This window comes from Heteronotia binoei, chromosome 2 (genome assembly GCF_032191835.1).
Source record: "Heteronotia binoei isolate CCM8104 ecotype False Entrance Well chromosome 2, APGP_CSIRO_Hbin_v1, whole genome shotgun sequence".
Taxonomy (NCBI): Eukaryota; Metazoa; Chordata; class Lepidosauria; order Squamata; family Gekkonidae; genus Heteronotia; species Heteronotia binoei.
In genome coordinates this window covers 183645177-183666411 of record NC_083224.1, presented here as the reverse complement: position 1 = coordinate 183666411, position 21235 = coordinate 183645177, and the positions used below count along the sequence as shown (strand labels likewise).

At 49.7% G+C, this 21235-nt stretch overlaps 1 protein-coding gene across 1 annotated transcript; it reads right to left on the bottom strand.

The window, feature by feature from the left end:
- Positions 1–2791: 2791 nt before the first annotated feature.
- EEF2 (eukaryotic translation elongation factor 2) lies at positions 2792–19272 on the bottom strand. The gene is made up of 15 exons (XM_060232621.1): positions 19053–19272; positions 16126–16340; positions 14619–14800; positions 13661–13872; positions 12812–12990; positions 12128–12233; positions 10990–11103; positions 10546–10684; positions 10239–10434; positions 9203–9461; positions 8548–8655; positions 7570–7923; positions 6250–6432; positions 6026–6158; positions 2792–3053 (listed from the first exon to the last, which is right to left on the bottom strand). The coding sequence occupies exons 1-15, from the start codon at positions 19053–19055 to the stop codon at positions 2860–2862; spliced, it is 2577 nt and encodes an 858-aa protein (XP_060088604.1). The 5' UTR covers positions 19056–19272; the 3' UTR covers positions 2792–2859.
- Between the last annotated feature and the right edge of the window lie 1963 nt (positions 19273–21235).

Genomic DNA, 21235 nt, shown 5'->3' with positions numbered 1-21235 from the left:
CTTACGGTGACCCTGTGAAGTAATGACCACCAATATGTCCTATGAGTAAACAGCTTTGTTCAGGTCTTGCAAACAGAAGGCTGAGTCAATCTTACCTCAGGCTGGGTCTTGCATCTTTTCCTACTAACTTTGACTTCTAACATCTCAAAAGCATACTGTGGCTGAAAGTGGAGACTCCCTTTGGAATATCATCGGTTTATCTAGACGGGTTTTTCTGGTCAAACTGCCCTCATTAGAGGACCAATTACCTGATTCAAGGGCCACGGAGCCTTCACATATCTGAGCAAAACTCCATGTTTCACTGGTTCTCAAGAGCAAGGTCATAGTTCCACTTCGCAGGCAGAAAGAACCAAGTTTGTATTTCATTTTTTTTTATTCTACTTCTTTCTCCTCCACAGGGGTTATTGTTCTCCTCTCCTCCATTTTATCCTCACAGCTTCCCTGAGAGTTAGGTTGAAGGTATGATTGTCCCAGGCCACTCAATGTACTTCCATGGTCAAATGGTGACATTGAACAGGGTCAGGGGGAAATCCCAGATCATTGTCTAACCCATTACCTCACACTGACTCAGAAGGAAGAGCAGGGCACTCCACCCCAGTACTAGGCAAAAAATGTATCAAGGTTAAAGGCAATGACTTTAATGAGGCTATGATGCAACTCCAAGGTTAAAAATTACAACATCATCATATAGATTCATTTCACTAGCAGTGGTACTTTCTTCTGAGGGAAGGAGTCTTCCTTAGAATCAAGAGGACTCCATGAGATTCAGCTCATGTTGGGTGGTAATGGTATTATGAGGATACGACCAGCTTATGGTGACCCTGTAGGGCAGGGGTGGCCGATAGCTCTCCAGATGGTTTTTTTGCCTACAACTCCCATCAGCCCCAACCATTGGCCATGCTGGCTGGGGCTGATGGGAGTTGTAGGCAATAAACATCTGGAGAGCCACTATTGGCCACCCCTGCTGTAGGGAGTTTTGTGTGGCAACAAATAGAGGTGCTTTGCCATTGTCTGCTCTTGCATGCTAGCCCTGGATCTCCTTGCAATACTTGCACTAAGCTGTGGCTACTGCCTAATTTAGTTCTCTGAGGCCATTTTTCCTGAACCAAGATAAAGATGTGTGAGTGGGAGGCTAAAAAAATGAACTAGCGCACGCAAACTCAGTTTAGAGTGAACACGGCTTCCTCGGCCGTCTCTCATCCTAACTGTGGCCAACACTTTTTAGCTTCCAAGATGTGATGAGACTGGGCCGACCTGGGCAATGCTGGCTCACACTGAGACCGGATTAAAAGCAGGCAGTTTCAGAAACACGGCATATGAGTCTCTCAACACTTCCCACAAAATATGGACTTTTTTCATTGCTGACCCTTACTCACCAAGATGTCAAAAGCCAGGCAGGATTTGGGAAGAGAACTCTCCACTTGGATAGTTCCTGTATGGGGAAAGTCTCCACTTGGACAGTCCATACAGGGGAAAGGGTCCTATTCTGTGGCAGAAACCGCTACGGTAGCATCCAAAATACCTGAACCTCCTTTCTGCAGGGAGAATGCAGATATTACCCAGCCATCACCAATGAATAGCAGGATACGAACAGCGCATTTGACAGTTTAGAGGCAAGCCCGCTGCAGGTTCATCTGGTAGTACGGAAACCCGAGAGAAACAAGCATACCGGCACCTCCACCATGAGAAGAGTTGGAACATTCCAACCTGGCCCCTTTCCCAATGCAGAAGATAAATCAAGACACTAGCTTTCCTTCACATGTCTGTATTCTGCCGTTCTGGGCAGTTATCTGAGAAATGCCGACTTACATAAGCTTCCAGCAGCTGAGCTATGCTAATCCATGACACAACAGCCTTCATTGTAGGAGAGCAGGGTGTACCAACCAAATGCATTGTTATAGAGAACATGAGTAATCCAGTGTCCTGTTGATGGGGAGGGGCATTGTCTTTGTATTGTGGCACCCTCCAACAACAGGTTGTTGAGGCTGTTTTCAAAATAATGGGGAGGGACGATGGCACAGTGGTAGAGCATCTGCTTGGAAAGCAGAAAGGTCCCAGGTTCAATCCCGGCATCTCCAAATAACGGTCCAGGCAAGTAGGCATGGGAAAACCTCAGCTTGAGACCCTGGAGAGCCACTGCCAGTCTGAGTAGACAATACTTTGATGGATCGAGGGTCTGGTTCAGTATAAGGCAACTTCAAATATTCACAAGTACCCATCCACCCTCCCTTGGTTTCCACAGTGGTAGGATGGCTAATGGAGATTCAATGCCAAAAGGAAGCCCAATTCAGTCTTATTTAAATTTATTCCAGTGGTACTGATACATGGATTTGCACAATGACACTTGCTCGCATCAAGGCCCCTGGCCTTCTACTTTCTCCCCTCTAGAAGACTTCACCCCTCCCTCTTTCTGATAGTCCCAAATCACTCCTCCCCAAATTCCCCCCTTTCCCCACTGCCTCCAAAGGAAGACACCCCCCCCCCACACACACACAAGAAAAGAAAGCAGGGCTTTCACCGGTATGTGAATAAATATGGAAAAACAGGCGACTTATTCTTCCTTTCTCCCCCACAATTGTGTCAAATGGAAATGTGGTTTCTTCCCCCCTCCCTCAATAGTTACAAATTGGTACTCTTCAGGGCCCTGCGTGGTTGACATATGGTTGTGAGAAACACCTAAGTCTGAACACAGACACAGCTCTCTTTCTGGACTTAACGCAAAAAGACGGCCGCAGACTTCAGCACTGCCGCTGTTAAAACGTTAGTTAAATTTGACTGGGAGTCCCACAAATATGATTTCTGCAAATTTATTTTTAGATCTGGTGTTGCAGGATTGGTTGGCAGGTCGGTTTGCTTTTTTTACAATTTGTCCAGGAAGTTGTCTAGCGCTGGAATGCCCTCCTTCAGCCCTTTGCGCTTGCGGGTCTCGGCAACCACCTGACAGGGGCGGGTGCTGCCGTCGAAGGGGTCTCCGGGCAGGATCTGCCAGTGGTCAAACACACACTGGGGGAAAGCCTGGCCCCCCGTGTTGGATCTCAAGTCGGCAGTGAAACCTGTGAGAGGGGAGAACAAAGTTATACAAGGGGCAAAAGCAAGTCCTAAAAGGGACAGGGAAGAACTAAGCATTGACGCAACCTTTCCTGCTCTCCCTCTCATGACCTTCCTGAGTTCACAGAATCAGCAGGGTTGTCAGATGGCCATCTAGCCTCTGCTTAAAAACATCCAAAAGAAGAAGAGCCCGCCTGTCCTACTGAGGAACCACTCTGTCAGGTGGTTCTTCCTAATGTTTAGCCAAAAACATTTTGATTTAATTTCAGCTCTCTGGTTCTGGGGCAACAGAAAACAACTCTGCACCATTCTCTACATGACAGCCCTTCACGTACTTGGTGATCGGATCACCTCTCAGTCATTTCCTCTCCAGGCTAAACATACCCAGCCCCTTCTGCCTTTCCTTGTAGGACTTGGTCTTTTGCCCCTTTCCTGCAGAAGGTCTGATCCTTTTGTTGGAAACCAGACTGAAATATTGTGTAACTTTTTGTTCTCATGACCCTTTCTTACATGCCCAGGGAAACGCTGATCGCCACTTTGGGATCAGGAAGCAATTTTCCTCCGAGTTTTGCAAGGGATCCTGGAGGTTTCTTGCCATCTTCTGGGCACGGAACAGGGGTCACTGGGTGTATTTGTGAAATTTCCTGCATTGTGCAGGGGGTGGGACTAGATGACCCTGGATGACCCTTCCAACTCTAGGATTCTATGATACGACTATTTCCAGGAGCCACCGTCTCAGACTCCAGCATTTCATTTCCCCACAACTGACCAGTCAGGTGTTGTTGGAGACTTCAAAAGTTTGCGCATGGGGAACACATGTGGACTGCCTCTGGCCAAAGAGGCTCATGCAGCTATCAGGTTTAAAATCAGCAACTCGCTCTTCTTCCATGAGCCTGTATAGTCTCCTTTAAAAGACAACCTTGAAGCGACAATCCCCATTAAATACGCTATTGTTTCTTCTGAATCCAAGCCCATTCAGAAATTCCCGACTGCAATTACTACACTGGAGTAGGAAGGCTGCCCTTCTCTCTGAAATAGACTCTCAGATCGGCTTACAATAACTTATATCTTCTCCCAGCCACAACAGTCACCCTGTGAGGTGGGTGGGGCTGAGAGGGTTTTCACAGCAGCTGCTCTTTCAAGGACAACTCCTGCGAGAGCCATGACTAAACTAATGTCATTCCAGCAGCTGCAAGTGGAGGAGTGGGGAATCAAACCCGGTTCTCTCAGATAAGAGCTCGCACACTTAACCACTACACCAAACTGGCTCTAAAGGAAGAGTTGGTTTTTGTAGTCTGCTTTTCTCTACCTTAAGGAGTCCCAGAGCAGCTTACAATCTCCTCTTTTCCCTTCCTCTCCCCAAAACAGGCATTTTGTGAGGTAGGTGGGGGCTGAAAGATTTCTGAGAAAACCGTGACATGTCCAAGCTCACCAAACAGGGTTCATGGGGAAACCTGGTTCTTTGGATCAGAGTTTGCTGCTCCTAAACCACTATGTCACACTGACCCTCAGGAGAACATCAAGCTAGACATTGGCTTGCTACCCTGCACATCTTTGGTAGACTCACCGATCAAAACAGAGCTCTATAAACCTCAAGCCTGTCTCCTCCCTGCCCCAAACTCTAAAACACCAGCCATACAAAACCAGATAATGCCTGCCACTAGACAAAATGTTGAAGTTACATGTTTTCAAGACAGGCACTACTGGCCTGCTCTCACTTGAGACATACCACCAGTGTGTTCTGTGGATGCTCATTTGAAAAACAAAACGTATGCAGACGTCTGAGGAGTCAGCCCGCTAGCTCGGACTACACTAAACTGAACTCCACCCCCCTCCCCAATCTCTGTAAGGATATGTCCCTGGGGGTAGGAAATGCCATGGTGGCCTGTGTTGTCAAGAGTGCCTCTTGCCTTAACTTTATGGGAACATATGAAGCTGCTTTATACTGAATCAGACCTTTGGTCCATCAAAGTCAGTATTGTCTTCTCAGACTGGCAGCGGCTCTCCAGGGACCTTCTGCTTCCCAAGCAGATGCTCTACTACTGAGCCACCGTCCCTCCTGTATGTAACCTGTAGTAACCTTAGGGTCCTACTTTGCTATCATCTCTTTGTTCTACCAACACTGGCCTGTTATGTCTGCAATGTATGAAGTATCTATTTCAACCCTGAGAACCGGTCACAGAATGCCTTCAAGGCCAACTGCGTTATTTAGCTCCCAAGCGACACTCAAGGTTTCATCTGTGTGATTGGGGGGTGGGGGGGGGGGGCTGAGATTGGTAGGTTTTGGCACTTCAGCTTTTGAAGTATGTAACGGATGCATCCAAGCAATGTTCCCTCTAAGCTGTGGAGGCTTGTGAGCAAAAATCTATCTTGTGAGCTACTGCATAAATTAGTTTGCTCTGGGGCCATTTTTCCTGAGCTAACACAAATTTGTGAGCTGGAGGCTAAAAATCTGTGAGCTAGCTCATGCTAACTCAGCTTAGAGGGAACATTGGACCCAAGGTATATCTGTATGGGCAGGGACCGCTGACTTCAGTTTCAGCAAGACCTGCTTGCCTGTAACGTCTTTGCTTACTCAACAAACCCCTTTACAAACATGGAGTGTTGATTGGTGAAGAAGGTGCAGTACTTGACATGTGCAAGTAAAGGAGAATCAGCAAAACTGCCAGTTTAGCCTGAATCTGCACCACTGCTCTGCCCACCTAGCCGACTCCCTACCAGCCTATTTCCCATAGGGTACAATCCTACGATCTATAAGGGCTTCCATCCATCAGTCGCAAGCAGACAGCTGCTTGTTTCCTGAACGCTGTCACTCTCCAATCCCTGAGTCTCCAGCCACGGCCCCCAGAAACAGAAGGGGAGAAACCTGACTGCTGGATTTAAGGTTGCCGTCAGCTTAATGTGGCTTGAGTATATAACTGTGTATGACACAACTGCTGCTTGTTACTAGTGTCACCGTTGCTAGTGTCCTGCTTACCAAAAGACTCGTTGACAGGCAGGTAGGCCTTGACCACGAACATGGGCGTGCCGGCCACCTGGGCCTCTTCGAAGACGTGGCCTCGCTTCCTGTTCAGCACACCATAGATGCCGCCTACAACCTGTTCTGGGCACTGGAAAGCAAAGGAGCAAAATGAGCATTGGGGGGTGCCTGTTTAGCTCTCAGACCACAGAAACCTGTGGGATTCCCTTCACTCCACGTACCTGGATCTCCACAAGGTAGATGGGCTCCATCAGGCGGGGCTGGGCTGTCAGCACGCAGGCGTAGAAGCACCTCCTGGCGGTGGGGATGATCTGGCCGCCGCCGCGGTGGATGGCGTCGGCATGCAGGGTCACGTCGTGGACATCGAAGCGGACGCCGCGCATGTTCTCCTCGCAGAGGGCGCCCTGCAGGCAGAAGGAATAAAAGCAATAATGGAGGGGGGGGCATGGTGCGATGACCAAGAGGCTGCATGCAGATGACCTCGCGCTCCGCCCTCCTCCTGACATCCCCAAACAAAAGGGTCAAAGGTCCTTCTCTGCCTTGAGAGCCATTGTTAGGCAGACTCAACAGTCGTGGGATAGCTGGTCCAACTGTCTGACCTCTTCATTGGCTCCTGCAGATGTAGCATGTTTCTAGTCCCCAACCCCACCCAATAACTCAAAGTAGACGACATCTTCATCACGATTTTTGAAAAACTGTCATGGTGTTCTGTAATGAGTAAACTCCCAATGTATCCCTGTGTTTTTTAAATCCACAAACCAGTTGGTGATGGGAAGGGCCACCAAGTTGTTATTCATTTATGGCGACCTCGCAGGGTCGTCAAGACTAGAGGTGGACTGCCACTGCCTGACTCTGCACGATAACCCTGGCTTTCCTTGGTTGTCTCCCATCCAAGTGTTAACCAGGGCTGACCCTGCTTAGCTTCGGAGATCTTACACTCCAGCTAGTCTGAGCCATCCACGTAAGGTCCCTCTACGCTGAGTTACTGTGAATCTAGCTCACGGTTTTTTAACCTCCGGCTCACACATTTTGACTTAGCCCAAGAAAAACTGCCCCGGAGCAAGCTAATTTATGCCCGTAGCTCACAATGTAGAATGTGTATTGGTAGGGAGTATTGGTCCAAGCCAGGGCTTTCTTTGTAAAAAAAAAAAAAAAGAGCCCAGCGAGACCTCATTTGCATATTAGGCCACACCCCCTGACATCACCATTGTTTCGCATAGAGCTTCTTGTAGAAAAACCTCAGCAGGATCTCATTTGAATATTAGGCCAGGGGACCAAGCCAGCCAAAACTGCATTCCTGCTCAAAAAAAAAAAAAAAAAAAAAAAAGCCCTGGTCCAAGCCAATTATTCCTATCGTTTCCAGAACCATGACCATCAGGAAGCAACGCGTGTCTTGTCTGTTTGGATGAGACACTGAACAACCTCCTCCTTCCGAAAGACAACTCCGCTCTCAGTGTCTGGTGCGGGGATAACCTTCCTTCTCAAGTCTACCTAGCTTTGGGAGAAAGATATACCGCTGCCGGAGGGAAGTCAGCGCTCACCTCTTTTGTGGCCCACTGGAATCCGGCCACGACGCTGTCTTTGATCTCATTGAGGTACTGCACCCCCTTGGTGATATCTGTCAGGATGTTGGGGCCAGTGCCGTCGGGGCCGAAGCACCAGATCTTGCGGGCCTCCGCCACGTCCCACTCGTACTTCTCAGCCAGGTAGCGGGCCCGTTGCTTCAGCTCCTGACGGGCAGAGACGTCCCCTTTGTCGATGTCCTCGGCGAGGCCGTCGGGGAAGGGCCGGGCTTTCATGTACAGGCGGTTGTGTTTGTTGGGCGACTTGGACAGGCACAGCACGCTGGACTCCTCGCTGACCGTCTCACGGTAAGACACCACGGGGTCCGATTTCTATCGAGACAAGCCAAGAATGATTCCCTGCCCCTGGTTTTAAGGCAAAGGCCTGCCGGTATCTGTGACCTACTGTGAAAGCTTATTATTTTCCTTTTGCTGTCTGCTGTTCTAACGTTACTCATTGCTCAAACACATCTGAGCGTCAAGCAGAGGAAGGAAGGAAGGAAGGAAGGAAGGAAGGAAGGAAGGAAGGAAGGAAGGAAGGAAGGAAGGAAGGAAGGAAGGAAGGAAGGAAGGAAGGAAAATAGATGGGGAGAGGTGGGAAGAAAGCAACTTTAACTTTAAATGCATTCTCCAAGCTGCTGGCTTAGCTTGAATAAGTGATTTAAAGACAAAGTGCCTTCGCCAAGCTGGCTGACAGGGCAGTGGGGGCTTCAAGAACCACAGAATATGTGTAGAAGAGCCACATGTGGCTTCCAAGCTTGGCCACCACTGAATGAGAAGATTAAGATTTTGAAGAGAAAGAAACCTGCCTCACGATCATTTAAGTTCAATCCATAGGGCTAGGCCACAAAGCCAAAGCTCAATGCCATCCCACACTGCTTAGATATGAAGCTCTGCAGGCTGCCGTCACGTCATTCTCCTAAGATCTCCAGCTACTGAAGACGTCCCACAGCTTACCTTAATTGGAATGCAGGCATGGTCCTCCTCGAGATCCTTCAGGCAGATCTCAAGATGCAGCTCCCCAGCACCAGCTATGATGTGCTCTCCAGACTCCTCAATGATGCACTAAGAGGGGAGAGAGTCATAGAATGAGGTAGGAAATCTCCCCACTTCACCCACAAGGCGTGCAACCCATGGAGTCAGACTTTCCTCCGTTCACAGCGGCTGCATAAAACCACACCTTGCAGCACTGTATCTTTAATCAGGCTCTCTGTGTGTCTGCTCTCTTGCTGTGGTATGAGCTCAGGGGAAGGGGGGGGGGGAGAAAAGTCCTAAATAGCCCAGAACCCCACAGCATTCCCAGCCCCAGTGAAAGGCAGGTCTAGGGGAGGGAGGAGGAAAGAGTGCTGGGGAGTGAGGAGGGCAGGCCCTGGCTTATCAACACAGCTGGGGAGGGGGTGCGAGGGTGCCTTCTCAATCATGGATTGCTTGGGCACCCAAAATCCCTCACCCAGCCCTAGATGAAGCAGAATGCTGGGGTGGGGGCGTGAAGAGGATTCACCACATATATCAGGTGCAGACAACCCACATGCCATTAAAACCATCTTGGCGGAGACAGAACACAGGCTGGAAATACTCAGTAGCCACGCCAACCCCCAGGGCGTCCACTGACCTGCACCATAGGGTCGGACTTGGCCAGCCTCTTCAGGCCTTCCACCAGCTTGGGCAGATCAGCCGGGTTCTTGGCTTCGACGGCCACCCGCACCACGGGGCTGACGCTGAACTTCATGACGCGCATGTTGTGGGCGTGCTCGAAGGTGGTGATGGTGCCCGTCTTCACCAGGAATTGGTCCACGCCAACCAGGCCCACAATGTTCCCGCAAGGCACGTCCTCAATGGGCTCCACGTAGCGCCCCATCATGAGGATAGTCCTGGGGGAGGAGAGAAGCCAATGACATCATCAGACGGGAACTGCCGCATGGGACACGTCAGAGGGGCAGCCTCCACATAGCCAGCCGTCCCTTGGACTTTTGAGAGCATTCTAGTGCAGGGGTGTCAAACTCATATATTATGAGGGCTGGATCTGAGTTTTCTCCGTGGTGAACCGCCTCCTTTAGCTGTTCCCTCAAGAAGTTCCACAGCCTGGGAGAAAACTGCTTTCATCCACCAGCCTCCGGAACTGCATGGGTAGGGGGGCACACTACGTTCACATTAATACCATCCAAACCACTGCTTGGGGAGGAAATAGAGCAGGCACCCAACTGGCTGCTGCCACCTCTATTTCCAGCTTATTGCAGGCCAGGTAGCATGCAGAGCTGGATCCTGCAGCAGCCCCGCCCCCACGCGCGAGTCTCTCATTAAAAGGTTGCTGGCTCTGGAGTCCATCTGTGAGCTCCAACCACCCGGATCTGTATTTTACACATCCTTTTAACAGAACCATAAACACAGTTAAATTAACTTTGTGACTGGGTGGGGTTTAGCATCTATCAATGCTGCCAGTGACGAAACAACGTATTTTTAAATGGAAAAACTTTCCTAACAGAAAGATTGTTTGTTTCCTGCCACTGGCTGAGTAAAAGCTGACAGAAGGTCAAACAGGACTAGAGGAGAAAAATGGAGAGGGGAGGGCTACGATGGGTGATATCCTGCCCCCATCTTTTAGATCGGACAGGAAGGCAGCAGTGAAATCCTGGAATGGCAACACAGACCTTTGGATTGGCTTCAGGTAAAGATCTTCCTTCTTGCCTGGCGTGTAATTTGGTCCCATGATTCTGACTTTCAGGCCGGTGGAAACGACCCCGGAGAAGACGCGCCCAAAGGCGTAGAAGCGGCCTTTGTCGGAAGTCGGCACCATCTTGGAGATGTACATCATCAGGGGACCCTTGGGGTCGCAGTTCTTAATACCTTCAGAAGAGAACAGAGAAAAATATTAATCCTGATTAGGGGGAGGCTGTCTCGAGGCAAGCGGGAACAGGGCTCTCCCCCACCCCCCCTTGGGAGAAGCCATTAACTTACCCATGGCAGCCTCATCATCTGGGGGTCCTTCATACAGCAGCTCACAGCGGTACTTCTGAGCCGTGACTGGGGAAGGCAAGTGGATGGTGATCATCTGGAGGAGGGCCTCGCCGGCAGGCAGCCAACGCCTCATGACAGCCTGGGGGTGCAGAAAACCACAAGGGGCTCAGATCACAACAAAGCCATAGCAACACCGCCACAGGGGGACAGGGGAGAACAGAACAAGGTCCCCATGAGGACACTTCTTTGATTAAAGGCAAACCCGGTTCTCCCAGATAAGAGTCCGCACACTTAACCACTACACCAAACTGGCTACATCAAACTGGTCCCTCTGATTATACTGCAAAAGGCAGATTCTCCTGCAGGGCTTACCAACATTGACCTCTTCATTCCCCCATCTGAGGCCCAATTCCCGCCCCCCCAGGCCCAAGCACCGGGACTCACCTTCAGCAAGGGCTTCCCTTCTTTATCTTTGTCCTCGCTGTCCAACTTAATGTCCAGCTTCTCAATCAGCTTGGCCGTCTCCTCCTTCCGGAAGTTCATGATGGCATCGAACACCTTTGAAGGCAATTTGACAGCCATCAGACTACAATAACCTACCCATTCATCTCCCCTCTTCCGAGGAAATGAAGCAAGTACAAGCTGCTAGCTAGCAACCAACTTAGAGAGGCAAAGGGAAGCTAGAATCAGAGAACCCCAGAGTTGGAAAGGACCTCCAAGGTCATCTTGTCCAACCCCCTACACAATGCAGGGAATTCACAAATCCCACCCCCACACCCCCAGCGACCCATTCCCCATACCCAGAAGATGGCAAAACCCCTCCAGCATCCCTGGCCAAACTGGCCTGGGGAGGAGGGGGGGGGGAAGCTTCCTTTTTCAGCCTACTTGTGTTTACAATACATTAAAGCGCTCTGAGACTCAGTCAAAGAGACAAGACAGAGGCCTGAATTCAATAGACCTGTTCCACTACAGCAAAACATAACCATTCTGTCTCAAATAGTGGCCAGTCAGTTTCTATGGAGCACTGACAACAGGGCATGGATGCCACGGCCTGATGTTGATGCCTGGCCCTGGTATTCAGAAGTTTACTGCCTCTGAATGAGGGGATGGCCACAGACAGAGCTGTCCTCCATCCATCTGTCTACAGGAGCCAAAGAAGCACAAGGAGTTTGACGAAGGGGAGTATAGTACCGCTAGGGGAAAAGGTTCTGTGTGCTCTGCCCCAGAAACGGGTGATCAGCCGTAGAAGTATCTCTGATCTTCCTACTGAATGTTTTAAGAGAGGTCTGGAAAGGGCATAATTCCTGACTTTCAGGGAGGGACTCGGGGCAGAACGCACGCTTTCTTTACTCATGGTCAAGAAGCAGCAGATAGTTTTAGCACAGAGACTTTTAGAAAGAGAACTGCACGGAGGCCAGCAGCATTCGCATCAGATCTTTTGAAAATCTCTTCAAACGCACGTCAGGTCAAAGTGAAGAAATTTTTCTCATCATCACATGCAGACTTATGTGCAAGGGGCCAAAAGGCTCCCTGGAGAAAGCCAAGCCAGAGTTAAAGACAGGTTGTTCCAAAAACACCTTACCTTGAAGATTGGGTCCAGAATCAGCTGGCAGAAAGTCCTAGGTAGTTTCTTTCCATCTGGGCTGGTGACAGACTTGCTAAATTTGCCGGTGGCTGGGTCAAAGTATCTGAAACCGGAGAGACGACATCATCTGTGCCTACCTTCTCAACATTATACTCCTGTGGAGGGGCTCTCCCTGGGCAGGCCACTACGAACTCCTATGCTGTCAAACACCATTGGATGAAAGGTCCCTTGCTGGGTCACAAGGTCCTTGGGCATTTCTCTGGACACGTACAGAGTTGTGCCACCAGGTTACATCTAACGGGAAGACAACCAAGACTTCTGACCCCTCCTCAACAAGAGAGGCAGTAGCAAAAGATTTTGAAGATGGAATGTGAGTTTCTGCAAGCAAAAGCTGGTGCTTGACTACTGAACTAGTTGACTCCCCCTTAGACTACTGGAACTGTCTATATGAGGAGGCTCTAGCTCCACCCCTCCCCCACAAAGCAGACCAAATTAAATGTGACCAAATCAGCGCACACCTCAGATCAATAAGTGGGCAGCTGCAACACACCAGTCCTGGGTGGAGGCAGCCATACACATTTCATGCAACTGCAGAAGTCTGGTCTGGAAAAGACGGGCCATTAGAACTTCCTCCCGCAGGATCAAGACAATGGCTTCGCCACTTGGGCGGGGAGCACCCACCTGTCTCCCCAAAGCTTCTTCATCATGTCCTCCACCTTCTTGGCACGCTCAGCTGCGTTCAGCTGCCCTTCACCTTTGGCTGCAAATTTGGCCACGTACATCTCGGCAAACTGCTTCAGGGTGAATGCCCAGCCGTGCAGGCCGGAACCAAAGCCAACAGTGCCCAGAACTGGATCGATCTGGAAGGCGTGTAGAAGTCAAGACTCAATTCTCCTTCCCCCCCCAGGAGATATTCAACAGAAGCAAAACCTACTTCAGACTAGCAGAGGGTCAACTTCTTTTTACTCATTCGGGTAGTAAGCTTAAGCTCATGGAATGGGGACTGCTGAGCTTTATGCTGCGTTTCCCTAAACAGTGAAAATATCCCACGGTGGCAACTGCGGATGATCGGTAAGGTCCGCTGGTGCTTCTAGCCTAGTGCAGTCAATGCAGGCTGGCAACTGCTCTCTCCCAAGGTCCCAAACAGAAGGTCAATTCACAGATGACCCGTTCATAGGACTGAACCCAGAACCATTCTGCATGCCCTCCGACCACCAAGGTCCATCGCCACCCGCGGGGAAAGCAGCTCTCTGGTTATAAGCCACAACAATTCAGCAGAAGGTTACAAGGGTCACTACAGCCCTTGATGGTAAAAACTGAACTGCGAGCGGCTTCCCATTGAGTCCAGCAAGTTCAAACTGGGTGTGTGCTAATCTATGCCATTTTTGAGGCCTCTTGGTGCTTTGCAAAGGCTTATCAAGTGGAGATGGGCCTCGTGCTCACTAAGATGAAAAGGTTTCACTTCTGATCACTGCTTGCCTTTCACGTGTGAGCAATCCCTCCCCCAACCAGCCACAGCTCCCCATTTACCATAATGTTGCCCATCGGGCCGCTCTCGCCTTCACCGTAGGTGGAGATGATGACGTTGACGTTCTCCACGATGCGCTGGAAAGTTTGGTATAACTCTTCAGGCTGAAGCTGCAACTCCAACAGAGCCCTGTCCATCTTGTTCATCATCAAGACAGGCTTGATCCTCTCAGCAATGGCCTGGCGCAAGACTGTCTCCGTTTGGACACACACACCTGGGGGAGGGGGAAAAAAAGCTAGGTTGGGTTTCCCAAAGGTGGCAACTGGCCTACAGAGAGGGTTGGACATTGCAGGTACCTTACTTCCTCTAAGAGGGATAATTTAAAAGACTCCAGTCTTTTATAATATACCATCAAAGAGGTGGAAGGGGCCATCCAGTCCAAGCCCCTGCTGAATGCAGGATCATCCTACAGCATCCCTGACCAGTGTTTGTCCAGCTGATGCTTGAAGTCTGCCAGGGACGGCGAAGCTCACCACCTCCCCAGGTAGGCGATTCCACTGTTGAACCACTCTTACTGTACAAAGGTTTTCCCTACTATCTAGCTGGTACCGTCCCACCCTTAATTTAAACCCATTACTTCCTCTCCTCTGCTGCTAACAAGAACAGCTCACTGCCTTCCCCTAAGTGACAGCCATTTGAATCTTTCAAGAGAGCAATCGTGTTCCCCCTCAACCTCCTGTTCTCCAGACTGAGCATTTCCAGCCCCGCAGGCTTTTCTCATAGAGGCTGGACTCTAAGCTCCTTACAAGGTCTAGATCCAGGCATGATTCTGGGGGAGGGCTCACATCCCACCAGTCACCTTCAAAACTGCAAAGCCTCTTGAAGACTGAATACTGAACTGGGGCCTATGAAAATCCAGTAAGGACTGGGGGAGGGAGGAGAAGGCTTTCACCTGCTGGCTCACACCCCCTACCCACTCGGAGAACGGTGCCAAATCCCAAGGCGAGGCAGACATCTCACCAGAAACACAATCCACAACGACCAAGGCACCATCGGTGACACGCAGGGCAGCGGTGACCTCCGATGAGAAGTCGACGTGACCCGGGGAGTCAATGAGGTTGATGAGGAACCCGCAGCCGTCTTTGCTCTGCTTGATGAACGCCAAGTCGTTCTCTGACAGCTCGTAGAACAGAGAAATGGCCCTGTGGGAAGAAGTCACGACTTTCAGGCATCTGCTTCTCAATATGCACCTTATGGCTGTGTGTGTGTGGTTAAGTGGAATTACAAAGTCCTTTTTACCGAGCAGAACCTTTGCGAACAATTTACTGCTGGCCATTAGGAGCCACTCCAAGCTTAAGGGAGTGGGAAAGCCTTGTGTTCAAACCAGTTTTGCCAACAGCAGGCCCCTCAACATTTCCAGTCCTTCATTATTAGGATATGTACACAGAACCAACATAAGACCTGAACCTGTTCAAATGTAATTGTTGGCAATATTGTTATGTGATTTTATGGGTTGTGAGCCGCCCTGAGCCTGCCTCGGCAGGGAGGGTGGGATATAAATCAAATAAATTAATAATAATATATTCAAACGCGTTTGAAGCACACACTCACACACAGGCATGCATGTTATGAGCATGCCTTGTTATATAGTGGGAAGGAAAACAAGGAACAGAACTGCTTAGTTCAGCCAACCTCTTTGCATTCGACGTTCACAAGCCCTTTCGTTCAATTCTACGTGCAAGTTATCAACACTGCCATCCTTCTGGAAGCCCCACCCGGCAACAGCATGCATACATGACAAACGGTGCGTGACATGTGGGGGTTTGCAAAGACGCTCTCCTGGCTGGCAAACTGTTTTGGTTCAGGGAGCCTTCCTTAACTGCTGGCAGTCCCATTCTCAGGGACCAACTCACACCAACGTGATCCTCTCCCAAATCTTAATTATGGAACTTCATATGAATCTGGAGAAGCGGAGAGCCTTGTTTGAAAAGGCAAAATTGGGGTACGGATTAGGAGGGCAGGTGAGGATACATTTCCTTGCCCCATCACCCACGCATCTCATAATTTTCAGAGCAACAGGGACTAGCTATGCAAAAGGCGGTCTCTGCAAACGAAACCAACTGGGTGTGAAAAATTCACAGTGCTTGATTCCAGTGTTCCCACTTAAGATGACAGATCCAAGTAGTCGGCTGTGTTGGTCTGAAGCAGTAGAACAAAGCAGGAGTCAAGCAGCACCTTTAAGACCAACTGAATAAAACTTTGTTGGTCTTAAAGGTGCTACTTGACTCCCTCCAACTGAGTTAGTATGAGTTAGCTCAGTTTCTAAGCCTCTGGCTCACACCTTTTTGTCTTAGCTCAGGAGAAATGGCCCCAAAGCAATCTAATTTATGCAGTAGCTCACAACTTTAATGCCAGCTGCTCACAAAGTAGAATATTTGCTCACAAGACTCCACAGCGTAGAGGGGGAGCATTCCCATTCTGGGCCAATCTACAAGGATTCCAAGAGAGTCAAAAGAGGCAGACTTACGTGGATTTGATGGTGATGCACCTCTCCTGTTCGTCTTTCCTCGTGTCGGTGAAGCGTGTTTCTCCAGCGCGGGCTGAAGCAATGATTCCGGCTTTGCACACCAGCGAGTCAGTCAGGGTGGATTTCCCATGATCCACGTGGGCAATCACGGACATGTTCCGGATGTTGGCCTTCTTGTCCATGATGGCCCGGATCTGGTCTACGGTGAAGTTAACCTTGGAAGGAGAAAGGGGAAATGGCATGGTCACACCCTTCGATTCCTGCCCCGCCTTCTAGAGATTGGAGACAAAACCCATCAAATTTCTACTTTATTTTTTAATATAATTAGGCTACTCTGTAGAATGGCAGCAAGACAGGCTCCAGCCTTTCACAGCTGACTGCCTAAGAACCGATTGTCTGGTTCCTGTGATGCTCAACTGGGACAAGCTCCAATTAATATAGGATTGCCAGACACACACCCTGATGCGGGCGGGGGTCTCCCAGTTTCAGGAGCTCCCCCTCCCCCAATCACTCCCTCTTACTGGCAGGAAACCAGAAAGCATCACAACATGCCTACAAAAACAGGATGTGATGCAGGCAAAGGGGAACATTCTGGTTTGGGGCAAAACTCTATGATTTGAAGCAACTTCTACCATAGAGTTTTGCCCAAACACCAGCACGACCCCCCCCCCATGTCCCTTCCAATTTACATAGGCACGTCATGATGCTCCTCCCCACTCCTGGAAAGTCCCTTCCCCTTGGCAATCAGACCTGGCAAGCCTAAATTAATACTAATTGCAGCTGGTCTTCAAATCAGGTAGCCAAAACCACAGTGGTGAAGCTTCAATCCCCCTTCCGATGGTTTCATCTGGTAGAGGCAAGAGTTTGCCCAATTTGGACATCACAACCAGGTTACAGGGAAGGGACCGAGCAGGCAAGCTTGTGACTGTGCTCCTAAGACTAGATCAACATCAGCACCACAATGTGTGAACTGAACTGGAACATACACGCCCCCTAAACAACTTGTCCTTGGGAATATCAGCACAGGGGCAGCCCTCACCTCCCTGTCACACAACACCTGAAGCTCAGCCGCCGTTACAGAAAACGAACTGGGTATATCTTTTGATTTCTCACCATGTGATCACGGGAAAGCATTACAAAGCCAGTTCAAACAGCATTCAAGCTGACCTTCCCAATACGCCTTTCATCTGGCAGGCTTGGCCCTGTGTACTCTGCTTCTGTGGGATCGTCACCAGGCAAGCCACCACGGGACAGGCTATAAATGGGTGAATCAGCCAAACCGGTGACTTCAGCAGTGCCAGCTTGGCACACGGATACGATGAGGTAGTTACAGAAAGCAAAAGGGGGGGGGGGGCTCGAAAATACAGATGAGCTGGCCAGTCACTCGGCTCTGCAGGGAAGCTGCCATTCTGCGCCAAGATACCGCCATGCACTACTACCACCCCGGCATTCAGAGTTCAGGTGTTTCTGGTACAAGATGGCACCCTACAAAACAAGCATCCGTTTTCCAAACTGGTCTGGCGTGGACCCACTAAAGACGAACGAGATCTTGAGCTTTCTGGTGTTTCTCCGCCAAGGACTGCAGAGTTACATAACAGGGTGGCTTCAATGCAGGAGGAAAAAAAAATCAGATTCCACTGTTTGCTGCAGTACCTCCCTTTGGCCGAGGGAACGTCCCAGTCTCCCTCCCTGGGCCTTTCCACCCACAAATCTAGGGCTTTTCTGCCACATACTTTAGCCCCCTCAATGTCTCCCCCTCAGTTTCCAAACATTTAAATCCAATTGTAATTTTTCAGTTTCCAAATATCCTGAAAAGTATCAACCAGACATGGTTCCAAAAACCAGTTTTGCATCTAGAATGTAACTGAAACACTACCAGGCCCAAATGAAGCCACCTGAATGTACAAAGGGGGAACAAAACCAAAGCCTATTGGGAAGGGAGGAGGTCTTAAACAACCCAAAAACTTGTACTCCCAAAACCAGGGACCCAAGCATGAGACCTCCTCACCCAACGTCACAGTTTAAGGTATCAGGAAGTAATGACTCGTGTGCGTACAACAGCCAAACCTTATACGCAATATGTGACCTTTCTTGGCATTATGTAAGGGGGGGGGGGGGTTCCATCTTGCTTCCTCACCCCAAATTTCCTCCAATAATAATAAAACACATTCTTCTTTATCATTGATGCTCACACACACTGTTCCATGGAAAAACTCAGCTTATGAAATCATGAACTTTACGGATTTCGGTAAGAGCAAGGAAAAATGGGAAGTGTTCTCTCCATAGATTTATATTTTGCTTCATTGATACACCAGCTTTCTCTCCCATAGGGATCCAAAACAGCTCACATCGATCTACCACCCCCCCTTGTGTTTTACCTTCACAACCCTGTGAGATAAGCTAGGCTCGAGGACACGTTGGTGTCCCAAAGTCACCAGCGAGCCTCCATGGGGGAAGACAGACATTCGAACCCATATCCTAGTCTGAGTCTCCAACCACAAGTATGCCACGCTGGCCAACCGATCCCCAATTCTAGCTGAGGATCTAAAGGCCTCCTCCCCCAAAACGAAATATGCATCATGAGCATTAAAATTAACCCATAAGCACTGTATTAACCCACAGCGGTAAGGACACATTCCCGCACCCCTCCACTTTGAATTGGAAGCTCTTCGCGGGCGCAGACCGGAAAAAGCTTTTTCGTTTTTGCTTTTCAAAGTAGTCTCCTTGGAAACCTTCCAAAGCAGTACCCACAGTATTCGCATGAAATACACACTGATCCGGCCCGGCTTCTCTAAGGACTACTCTTGCCAAACTCTACCGCTAGGCCTCGGCTCCATTCCGCGCCTACCCGGGCCACAAACCATCCCGCCAGCTCGTCCCCGGTGCCCGCCTTCCCTCCCACCCAAGCCCAGCCTCGGATGGCTCACCATGTTGGCGGATGGCGTCGGATTCTCCGAAGGCCGCAAAAGGGATTGCCAGGGGGCGGGGGGGAAAAAAGGCCGGCAACAATGGCGGCGGCTCCGGCAGCCCTGTCTCGTTGGCAGGGGCCGAGCGGGCGGAAGAGGACGCTGACGTCAACGGGCCTCCCTTTTATAGAAGGGCGCCGGCAAAGGCGGGGCTTGGAGGCGGAAAACGGGTGTGCCTCAGGAAACGGGTCGCGGCGCATGCGCCCAACGCTTCCCCGCTTCCCTGCAAAAGCCGCTCTGTTTTTCGGAGGGTTGACTCTATGATCAAACAGAGCAATATGGTGGGGGGTCTTTTTCGCCTTTTAGGGCTGGGCCCCCGTGCTGCTTTCAGCCAGACCGGAACCGGGTGTGCGTGCTGTGACCACGTGGCTGCAATGCAGAGCTTTCGTTCTTAGACTAGATCCAAGCGGGCAGCTGTGTTGGTCTGATGCAATAGAACAAAGCAGTAGACAAGCTTTACCTTTAAGACCAACTAAGTTTTATTCAGAAAGCTTACATTCTGAGTAAAACTTAGTTATTCAAAGGTGCAGCTTGTCTACTGCTTTGTTCTTAGAAGAACAGTTCAGGGCAGATGCCTGATGCCCTTTCACTTCAGTAGCAATTTTTTTCTAGGTCAGGGGTGGCCAGACTTGCTTAACGTAAGAGCCACATAGAATAAACGTCAGATGTTTGAGAGCCGCAAGACATGAACGCCAGATGTTTGAGAGGCAGAAGGAAAAGGAAATGAACGGTCCCCTGTGCAAGCACCAGTCATTTCCAACTCTGAGATGACGTTGCTCTCACAATGTTTTCACAGCAGACTTTTTAACGGGGTGGTTTGCCATTGCCTTCCCCAGTCATCTACACTTTCCCCCCAGCAAGCTGGGTACTCATTTTACCGACCTCAGAAGGATGGAAGGCTGAGTCAGCCTAGAGCAGCTACCTGAAAACACAGCTTCTGCCAGGGATCAAACTCAGGTCGTGAGCAGAGCTTAGGACTGCAGTATTGCAGCTTTAACACTCTGTGCCACGGGGCTCTTTAAGGAAGGAAGACAGACAGGCAAACAGATGGGGGAGGAGGAGGAAAGGTGGAAAGAAATCAACTTTAACTTGAAATACATTCTCCAAGCTGCTGGCTGGCTTGGCTTGGAGAAGTGATTCAAAGAGAGAAATGCCTTCTCCAAGCCAGCCAATGGGGCAGCTGGGGCTTCAAGAGCCACATGATATGTGTGGAAGAGCCACATGTGGCTCCCGAGTTTGGCCACCTCTGTTCTAAGTACAAGTTATAATTTCCTGTTGATGCTAGTGTGCTACACCTTTGCCCCACATAAATTTATTTATTAACTATGAAGCTGAGGCAGGATTAGTTGTGTACAGTTCATGGCACTGTACCTTCAGTAAACCAAACAACTCAGGAACTTACAAAGATAAACTTTATTCCACTTAAGTTTCCACTTTATTCCACTTAAGCCTCCAAACAGAAGGCTTAAAGATACATAACTTGAAAGGCAAAACAAAAGATAACAGTAGTATAGCTTCCGGATACAGTAGAAGGTTATGTATTTAGCATTCAGATGAACTTCACACATCTGTTAGCTGTTAGCACTATGAATGCTGGATAGTGCTGAGTAGCTTGGACCTCTCGTTGCCAATTTCATGAGAGATCCAACCCCAAGAGAAATTCTGACACAGAAGCAAAACGGGTTCACACAGTCGAGTCCAACTCTTTGCGACCCCATGGACCAAGTCACGCCAGGCCCTCCTGTCTTCCACCATCCTCCAAAGTCCGTTTAAATTCATGTTCATTACATCGGTAACGCTGTCCAGCCATCTCATCTTTTGCTGTCCCCTTCTTCTTTTGCCTCCTGTCTTTCCCAGCATCAGGGTCTTCTCCAGCAAATGCTCCCTTCTAATTTGGTAGCCAAAGTATTTGAGCTTCAGCTTCAGCATCTGACCTTCCAGGGAACAGTCAGGGTTGATTTCCCTTAGGACTGGCTGATTTGATCTTCTTGCAGTCCAAGGGACTCTCAAGAGTCTTCTCCAGCACCACAGCTCAAAAGCATCTTTTCTTCTACCCCCGGCCTTCCTTATGGTCCACCTCTCACAGCCATACATTGTGAAACAGCAAAACGGTAGCATACCATGAATATCTGTGTTGATTTGAA

What these genes read in the sequence shown, in the direction of transcription:
- EEF2 (XM_060232621.1), bottom strand. An exon ending in AAGAAGCTTTGGGGAGACAG is followed by an intron (nt 12,234 to 12,811) that starts GTGGGTGCTCCC and finishes CTCCGGTTTCAG; the next exon opens with ATACTTTGACCCAGCCACCG. An exon ending in GCCTGTCAACGAGTCTTTTG is followed by an intron (nt 3,054 to 6,025) that starts GTAAGCAGGACA and finishes CCCCTCTCACAG; the next exon opens with GTTTCACTGCCGACTTGAGA.